The sequence below is a fragment of the Chaetura pelagica genome, unplaced genomic scaffold, assembly GCF_000747805.2.
Source record: "Chaetura pelagica isolate M959 unplaced genomic scaffold, ChaPel_1.0 scaffold90, whole genome shotgun sequence".
In the NCBI taxonomy this organism is placed as follows: domain Eukaryota; kingdom Metazoa; phylum Chordata; class Aves; order Apodiformes; family Apodidae; genus Chaetura; species Chaetura pelagica.
The window spans coordinates 14,546,233-14,556,438 of NW_009953496.1; the positions used below are offsets into that span (position 1 = coordinate 14,546,233).

General features: G+C 37.0%; 1 protein-coding gene across 1 annotated transcript in view; it reads left to right on the plus strand.

Annotated features, from left to right (window-relative positions):
* Positions 1 to 10,206, plus strand: part of MYOM2 (myomesin 2) — a 77,358-nt gene that overhangs the window by 18,133 nt on the left and 49,019 nt on the right. Inside the window, exons 7-11 of the mRNA XM_009999177.1 lie at positions 2,824 to 2,912; positions 2,993 to 3,043; positions 3,299 to 3,463; positions 7,478 to 7,639; positions 8,609 to 8,750. Coding sequence (XP_009997479.1) covers positions 2,824 to 2,912; positions 2,993 to 3,043; positions 3,299 to 3,463; positions 7,478 to 7,639; positions 8,609 to 8,750 — 609 coding nt within the window. The remainder of the gene's footprint in view (positions 1 to 2,823; positions 2,913 to 2,992; positions 3,044 to 3,298; positions 3,464 to 7,477; positions 7,640 to 8,608; positions 8,751 to 10,206) is intronic.

Consider the following 10,206-nt stretch of genomic DNA (forward strand, 5'->3'; position numbering starts at 1 on the left):
GATCAGCTCCTCATTGACAATTGGAGCATGGCTCACCCAGCACATCTCCTGTCACATCTAAGTGTGCACTATTCTTCTGGAAGGTCTGGCACATATCTGTCACTAGTGCCTAGGAACTGCACTTCTGAAGTCTGCACGCCATAGTAAATGCAACACATCCTCTGACACAGGGGCCTCCTGGCATGGGATGGGCTAATTCTGTTGTGCTTGAGGACAGAACAGCTACACCCAGACTGTTTTTTGGGAATAGACCCTGGCTATCTCCTGACCAGTGTCTAGGAGTTCTTTTGGAAAGCTGGCAAACATCAAGGGATGCCAAGGACTGTTCTAATGTATCAGCACTACTAAGGTGATCAAGATCCAGTTTCTGTGGACATTATCTAACACTGTTTAATTTACTAATATATAATGTATGTTATTAAATAGAATATTTGCTACGTACTATTCACTGTATACTCTAGATACCTTCTTAAAGTAGGGAAGAAGTGTGGAGTGAAGGGAACACCTTTCAGTTCCTGTGCAGTCAGTTCTGCAATGCCTCTTATTGTAAGAGTTTTTTAAGATGCCTCATTTGTTGTTAGCTTGTTTCCTTATAGCGAGGTATTGCACAGGGCTGTGAGAAATGTATGAATTATGTATAGTTCAGTACAGAGGCATTATAACATGTCTTAGGAAAGGAATCTGCATATTTTACTGCACTTTTGCCTTGCTTTTGCATTTTATCGCCCAAAGGTTAAATACTGTGACACTGGGTTAGTAAAAAAAATAATTTCTGTTTTTAAAGAATTTCATGCAAAAAAAAGTTGCTAAATCTGTCAGCTTTCAAGCACGTCCAGAATCAGCTAATCTTTATACAGATATGTGTGCAGGTGTTGGCATTTTTAAAAAACTTTTCTGAAAAGAACAAATTGATTAATATACAGCTTGGTATTTTGATTTTTTTGCATTCTTTTTAGACTTACTTTGCCTGGTCAGACTGTCACAGGGTGCTCAAGGGCTTCATTGCCAACTGCAGACTTTTTTGGTTGTGGCCTAATCTTAGGACTGACTTCTCTGGCTTGATAATTAACGTATGATAAGCTGTATTTTACCACTTTATTTTTGTGAAATGTAGGGCTGAAGATTAGCCTCCAGGAGGAGCTGTTGGTCCTGTACATTGAGAGAGAGAAATCTCAATTTAACAGAAATTTCATCAAGTTGTTTTAGATATCACAGTGCAGATAGTATTATTTTTGTGATATGACACTGTCCAGAATATATGCAAGAGCTGAAAAATAGTTGTCTGATGTGCCTGTCACAGGTGCTACAATCCCCAAGATCGGCCTGCTGTCACACAATTCACATCAAACACTTTTACATATTCTTTCTTCACTCACACCTGGGATGTATGACCTCCTAGAAGCCAAGTACAACCAGAATTTCACCCCTTTCATTTAGCAGTTGCCAAGAAGATAGAAATTTGTTCTTCAGAGAGGAAACTAAGTGTGTGTATGCAGAACACTATCTCGTCACTGGAAGTTTCAGAATGGTGTCCATTAAATGCACTACTAATTGAACTACACAGAGTTTGTGTTTCAGACAGCACTTTCAATAACTGATGGCTCAACCGAATAGAAATTCCACAAAATGAGAAGAATCAACAATTTTTTAAACTCATATTTGTAGAATATTTGGCTAATGGAAAAGTTCAAAAGAAAATATTCAATAGGACTCAAAAATGTTTTGTTCATTCAAACCCAAAATGTTTTATTTAAAAATGTTTATGAAAATGAAGCAGAATAAATTTTTGATTTTTTTTTAAATTAAAAATATTCCCTCTGAAATATAAAATATAAATACTCGACTTTGTTTCTTCATCTGAGCTAAGTTCTTTCAGCAAAATTCAGGAAATCTCATTCTACATACATCTGAATTTTACCAAAAACTGGTAAAAAAAATTATTTTTTTTAGTCAGTAGCCACTTATATTTGTTAGAAACATAGCACATAAGTTTATTTGAACTATACATTTGATTAATTTCACCAAATATATATGTTTGCACAAAGTTTGGCTTCCTCTCCTTTGCTCCAATTTTATGTTAACAGTTCTTCGCCCGATTGATTTTAAGTAAGAAAAGAACTGGGACATCAAAGTTTGTACCTATATCTTAAGATCTGGCCAGATGTCTGCTAATGTAACTTCCTCTTCAAGGGATGATGTAATAAGTGTACAGTCTATAATTGGACTCTATTTTATATTAAGTAACTGTTTTTTACTTTATTTTTCATTATATTGTCCTTGCATAATAAATATGTTTTCTCAGCAAATTATGCTAAAACATTTATGCCGAAGAGCAATTTCGGTCAGTTTCCCTTGTTTTGTATAATTTCCTCTGACCTGCCTGAAATATCAAAGGGGCAAAAAGTGTCTGCTGGAAATAGCCACAAAGGGGGGAACTTCTGCAACCATTACATGTAATATTCTTCCAAGTCTCTTTCTTCAAATACGTGGCAGAAGGCCAAGGTGGATTAAGGCAGAAGGCCACATGCAGAAAGGGGATAGCCAGACTGGGATCCTCCAGCTGTCTCCTTTTGATCTTTCTCTAAAGATAATTTCCAGTTTGCTCAAGTTAATGCAGTCTGCACACTAAGCTGTGATAGGACTGCAGTAGAAAACAGTACCAGATTTCTGATTGTCTTTCATCAACATTTTGCACTGTGTGACATCAGTAGAGAGCTTTACATGGAAACCATAGGTTTGATGTAGCTTGTTTTGTAATATCAATAATGAAGAAAATTTGTATTTGCATAAAGGATAATCTGTTTTCCTCCACCCCCATTTCAGAGCTGATTTTGATGATTCTGCAACCTATTCAGCAGTTGCAACAAATGTCCATGGGCAGGCATCAACCAATTGTGCTGTGATTGTGCGAAGTAAGTCCTACTTCATGATTAAAAGGAGAAATAAATATCATGCTCATGTAACTGAATGTTTATTATATGTTTGTTTATAGGGTTCAGAGAGGGCGAAGAGCCTCACCCAGCTGGGATAATGCCTTTCAACTGTAAGCATTTTTCTCTTTTTGCTTAGATAGTTTATGTACTCTGATAAGAATAATGGATACAACTTGATTCTTCTGGCTTTGCTTTCTAAGCATTCAACTACAACAGGAGCTGTCCAGATGCTTTTGCTTTCCCAGTTGCATTTTTAGCATACTACTTAGTGTAACAGAGCACTCCATAGTCTGTTCAGATCAGTCATCTGTTGTGCCAAATACAATCTACTTATTGTCAAGATGTTTTTATTTTCTCATGCATAGTGCCCCTGTCGTATGATGTTTGCTTCACCCACATTGACGTCCAGTTTCTGGAGAAGTTTGGAGTCACCTTTGCAACTGAAGGTGAAACACTGACCCTGAAGTGTAGTATGTTGATCACCCCAGACCTGAAAAGATTACGACCTCGTGCTGAGTGGTATAGAGATGGTAAGTTACTACATTGAATAGAAGCTACCTAGAAAATACTGGAGCAAACACTGAGGACACAGAGCAGCCTTAAATCGAGATTCTAAAAAAAACATTTGGAACAGAACAAACAAATATGTCTAGTTGTGCACTCTCAGTTAAGTGACTTGGCTAACCTTTTCTTGAGCACACATTTACATCAACAGGCTGTAATCTCATATTATCTAATAACACAATAGATAATTTACTGACAAGGTGGAGATCCAAACTCACTTCTTAGATTTGACTGTGATTCATAATTGAATGCAGTGACCACTGAGCTGAAGAATACTTATACAGCAGAAAGTTAAAATTTGAAACACTGACGTGAGCCTCCACTTCCATCTTGCTCCAGTATTTTTTGGTGAATTTTATGTTAAAATCAATGTATTGTATAGTTCAGAAATACTTATAGGAGTGAGACCTAAAACACATGCCCTTGCTCTCCTGTTTAAATACCATGTTGGTAGGTTGCTTTCCTTGCCACTTTTGTCAGTGAAAACCTGTGCTACGCCAAGTGAAGCATTCCTAACTGAAGCATGTCATACTCTCTGATGGATGGTACAGACTCTGCATGAGTAGTGTTTGTTCACCACACCTGAAAAAAGGTCTTGAAACATGAAACAAACTATTTAGCATTTAACGAATTGCAGGCTATTTTAGATATTTAGCTCATCACAGTTCACCAACTGCAAGCTCTGTGTAGGATTCTAAAGTACTTTTTCTGGCTGAAGATTTTAGGAGAGCCTTGATTGTTTAAGAATGGTGAGACCTTTCCCCAAGAAGACCTCATTTTAGAATGGCAGACTCTCAAGACTGATGTTTGGACTGGTCTCAGGCAAGCTGGCAGAAATTTCCATAGCTGACAAAGTAAAAGAATGCTTTTTTTTCCTGCTGGTTATACTTTTTTTTTTTTTTTTTTTTTTTTTTTTTCCCCCATGTACATATAAGTTCTACATAGATTTGCATCCAGTCCTTCAGAGAACAGACTCCTGCTTATGTTTTCATTCCTATTTATCTGTCACTGTGGATCCTTCTTTGTGATGGAACTATTGGATATTACTAAAACAAAAAATATGATTTTCCTTTGGTGGTTTGGTAAATAATCTAAAATCTAAGTCTCATCCTTGAACCCATATTCCATTCCATTGAAATATAAAGGTAGTTGTAATTGCTGTAAATAATTGCTCACCTCACTCTGAGTGAGCCATCAGTTTCAGTGGTACCTTTAATTTGTCTCCTACTGGGCTTAGTTTTTCAAAGTGCCAAACCTCTGAAATTTTGGATTTGGAATGGCAGCTATGACAATCTGTTAATTTTCAAGGGATGCCCTATATCATTTCATTTTCCATCCAACATGAATTATTCTTGCACTATGGACAGGTGAACAAAAGCTTATGGCACTTTCAGTGTAACATTTCATGATTCCATCTTGATATGTAATAATATTATGCTCTTTGGTTTTGCCCTCATTTGACTTGAGTTCAACTTCTCTGTGAAAACCTGAGATGAAAATTTGATCTCTTTGAAGCCAGTATGTTTTGCCTAGTGAATCAGATAGGATTTCATCCCATTTTTCTACCTATGTTACAGGAAATAAGATAATGCAAACAAGCTTTTTTTTGTCCTTTGTTGCACATTCATGGATCACAGTATTTCCAAGAGGTGTACAGGTGCTTCAGCTGGCAGAACTTGTTCTCAAAAACAGCAGAAGGTCATGCACTATGAACCTTTGCTATGTGATACAATTCCCTGTGTTGAGTCTCTTGAGAGCTGGAGGCAATGCGTATTTGTAAACAATGAGAAGCTTAATAATTTAATGACATAGTGTGCTTTAGACATTCTGACTTTTTTTTGGGAGGTATTACTTAATTCTAGTCTTGTGTTAAGACAAACTATTTTTTAAAAAAGAATTCAGTTTGTTTTAATCAAATAATTACAACTAAAGCCTTAAGATGGATACGTATGATTTAATTCTAATACACAAGAGAAATATGTGTTTATTCAGCATTAATAAGCTTCTGTCGAGTGAACCTTATTAAGGATGTCTGCTAAGCTCCTAGAGGCATATGAGTCAACTGAATCAAATCCTCTAAAGTGGTTTGGGATTTGACAAACATGACTATGTTTTCTATAATTAATGGCCCACTTAGAACAATTTAAGATTCTGAAAGAACTGAATCAAAGTAATACTTCAGGAATGTGTATCTAATCTGGATATGAGTTCAGCTGGTAACAGGAGCTATCTGTTCTTGATATCTAACATAATACTGACATTATAAAGCTATCTGCATCAGCATTCTGCAGCCATTTATACTGTAATCCAGAAGAAAATAATTGAATTCAGAGGGAAAAATCATGGAGTCCAGAATTTAGCTGAAATTTCAGCAGACAAAAATACACAATGAGAAGTTTCAGTATATAGCAATTCCCAACCCTTTGTATGAATTTTCAGGAGAGTAATGTTTTAGGAAAAGAGTCTCATCTCATGTCCTGAAAACAGCCTGTGAAGCCTGAGTCACACTGCTTTTGAGGGTTAGTCTTCTGCAGGTTCATTACTTGGTGAAATATGGAAGAAGTGACAGAGAACACTGTGTCAAGAACAAATGTTTTTCTGCTCTTACCAAATACAACTGCCTCTACAGTTTCTGGTTTCAGGTACACATAAAAGGTGGAAATGGGTGTTTCTGAAATTACTAGACAACACAGGCTTGCCTGTAGTTTCTATGTATTCAAACTAGAGTGTCTACCATTCTATCAAGCTTGGAGTCTAAATAAGTGGCCTCCTTTTCAGAGGTGCTGATCACTCAACTTCATTTTTTCTTCATGAGCATTGGTTAAAGTTTCTAGGTGAAGATATTTTCTGATTTCATTGAAGCTATTTTATGTCTCTCTACACTAAGTACTATTGTGATATGCATGACAGAAAGGGGACATGCAGATTTTCTAGGAAAGAATTTAATGATTAAGGATCTCATGAGAAGAAATATGAATGAATTTACTTTGTAAGCTTCTCAGAAAACGGCTGTATGCTTAGGTGACTATATAACTTACTGCAGTAAGTTTTAGTAGTGTGTCTTCTGGGTGCTTTATTATCTGAATGTGTGCCATTTTTTAGACTTTCTTATGCAATTCAGCTCCTAAGTGGGGAAACTGATTCCTTTGTAATTGTTTGAGTGCCTGTTCTGAAGTGTATTTAAGCAATAGAACAATAAACATTTCTAGATATTCAGCTCCTTTAAATACAGGTCTGCTGCTTTGATTACAACAAATTAGTATGGTATAGGTCTGAGGGAGTTAAAAATTAATCCAATCAATTATTAAAAAGAGTGACATGAGCAAGTCCCTCAACTAGCATAAAATATCCTGGTAATTCTTTAGCTCTGGTTTCACAAGGCAATCAGATTAATTTGCATTAATCATGGGTCACCACCTCTTACCCTGAGAGATTCAAATTTGATTTTATTCACTGTTCAACAGGCATGCTTTGGCGATTTAAATTTGGTGTATATTAATAGCAGTCTTCAGATTAAAGTGAAATCAGGTCTTTAAACTTGGAGGAAGAAATTGGGTAATCTGACATTTGACCTGAAGAGGTAGCAAAACTTATTAGGAATGCAACAAAGTCCCACCCTGAATTCATTACAGAGTATGGCAGATTTTCATGTCATTGTTTTGAAACATGAAAAATATTTTTCTTTGTGAATGTATTAAAAATTACAGTGATTGAAATTCTGTTCTTACTACACACTACTTCTGCCCCACTACACTAATTCTACCCCACTGCCTAGGGTAGTCTGAGACCTCATAATTTCTCAAATTCACCTATGAAGTAAGTTTGGAAAGGTGCATCTTACTCTATGGAGTTTTCTTAGCATCAAAGCACCATCACTCTGAATAAAGCTGGTAAAAATGTTAGTTTGTGCCCCTGAATAGCACAGTCGCACTAGGATGTATGTTGTTCTGGTCAGCATAGTAACATGTCTTCTCTTTCAGATGTGCTGATAAAGGACTCCAAGTGGACAAAGCTGTATTTTGGAGAAGGCCAGGCAGCTCTGTCCTTTACCCATCTGAATAAAGATGATGAAGGTTTATATACACTGCGCATGGTTACGAGGGGTGGAGTGAGCGAATACAGTGCATACCTGTTTGTCAGAGGTGAACTTTTTGTCTGTTTCTTGGGGAGAAATTGAAAAGAGGAGTAGATAGATTAGTTTTATTAAACAATCCCAGGTGTTGACTGAAGTACGAAAGAAATGCAGCCTTGTGTTATTACATAGTCCTTTGACTTACATAGTTTCTGCTAGAAAAAACAGTCACCTTACATGAGTAGGGAGATTCAAAAGTATCAGGCTCCTGAGAACATTTTCTTTCCTGAAGAACTAGAGAAAGCAATGACTAGTGCAAGGCCATCATCAGTTTTGCAAAGTGTCCTGAACAAGGCACTCTGCAATCCTGATCTCATTAGAAACAAATTGCTAAAGCTTACTGTTTCCCAATTGACTCGCAGAAAGAATATGTCCAGGTGAAAAAGGCCCACTAATGTACAACAGCTTTTATAGAAGTTTTTATTGTAGTGGTGGGTCAATTTTAAGTACCTCAATTGTACATTTTATACTATGTCTGAAAGGTAGTTTAATAGTGGAACATTGATTACTTATGTCTGTTGGTATTGTAAGATTTTAAATAAATGTTAGCCTTAGAAATATACCAGGAGTTTGCAATTATTATTTTTTTTATTCCTGAAGAGTTTTGTTTTCCTCAGCTACACGTTCTTTGTTGTGTTCCTTAATCTCATCAGCATCACCAAGCTACAACTTCCAGTGGGAAAGAGCATCAAAACCACATGGGGTAGCTGGGCTTTTAATTCTTATGAAAAGTAATGAGTGTTTGATGCCTAAAATGCTGTTCTGCCCTCAGAAAGATCCATGAACATTTTGATCTATGTGGAATTAAAGACATTATGGGCCTGGTTCATTAGTGCAATGAATTAATCTGTAATGAAATCTTTGGACTCCCATTCATATAAACAAATAGCACAGTGAGCTGGAAATCTTCCCTTTTGTCTTTGTGGTAGGTTTCAGAGGAGTCAGGGTAAAAACTGATTTGTTTCTCTTTGTCATCCAGATGCTGAAGCATTGATTGCAGGAGCACCAGGGGCACCGATGGATGTTAAATGCCATGATGCCAACAGAGACTATGTTATTGTTACCTGGAAACCACCAAACACAACGAGTGAAAGCCCCGTCATTGGATATTTTGTTGACAAGTATGTAAACATTGGGATTTATTTAATTATGTTCATGTGTAGATGCCAAAAACTTGTATATACCAAAGAAAAAGAACCCCTACCATTATATTGTTCAATATGTGGGTTTTTTAGATATAGTTTTACAGATCCTAGGCAATGGCACTCAGTTGTCTACTGTGTTAAATTACTAGATTTTTCCCTGGCAAACTTTTAGACCAGATGATCTAGTACCTTTCTAGGCAATTCTGAGCACAGTCTGGGAGTTAGCAAGGGCCAGGGCCCATTCCCTGCAATCATTTGAAGGCAGCCACACTTTATCAGACACGAAAAATGTTCAGGAGTGTGGATGTGGCCAAAGCAGAGGATGAGCCCTGGCAATATTTTATTTATAGAACCCAGAATCCATGGACACCTTGAATAGTCTCTTTAGTCTCTTTAACATGTATACTGCAAATACTGAAATCTAGGATTTATTACCTTATCTTTTAATTTCTGCCTTAACTGTGGTACAGCAGAAGCTCAGGGCACGGGTTCCCAGGAGCTGCTAGTTTAAATCAGAATGCCAGACCTCTCTCCTGCTTTGGATTTTGCTGGAGTTTCAGCTCAGTGCAGGCAGCCCAGGATCAGGGAATCCAAGCGCTATTTTGCATGTCTCTTCCACTGAAATGCATGCTTGCCCCTTGTAGTCAGAGCAGAACATCTGATCCTTAGTTTCTGAAACTGTCAATCAGCTAAAACATTACTGAAATAATTTCATATACTGCTCTACACTTAAAAGCAACATTTGCAGCTCATTGGTATTTGCTACCATGTAATTTGATCTAGTTCAGAGGTAACTGTGAGAACTGCTGAAAAATGTTTGCTTATGAATGGCAGTCAGTATGAGGGAATTAACTTAAGCACTGGGGTCTCTACCATTTTTATCAAATTTGTGCAGTGTATAGGTCATGGGAGTATTTCACCTATTTTGGGGATAATCTAATCAGCTGTGCCATTTGACATTTTTCTTGGATTTCTGCAGCACCAAGACGTTCTTAATCATGACCTATTTTTCCTGGTATTGTTAGGACAAAAGACAGTCTTCTCCACAAAAAGTTGTAGTGGTAGGACACAAAACAGAAGTGTGCACACAAAGGAACCCATATGAGGACCTAACTCTGCTTATTCATGACTCCTACACTCTGTAGCCCAACCGTCGTTGGAGGGAAAAGCACAACGATGCTTGCTGAAAAATATAACAAGAAAGAGATGGAAAATATTAGGTGCATGTTGCAATTTCAGCATGTTCTGTGGAGATGCATGTTAAAAATAGAAGTGAATAACTTGTTCTTTAGATAACAGAGAAGAGAACCAAGTGGAAGGGAAGCAGAGGGAGTTGAAAAGGCCAGAAACCATGCAAGAAAAATGACCTTTGCAATTGCATTATGAATAAATATGAGCAAGGTGGAAATTGGTTGTTGAATCAAAGGAAAGA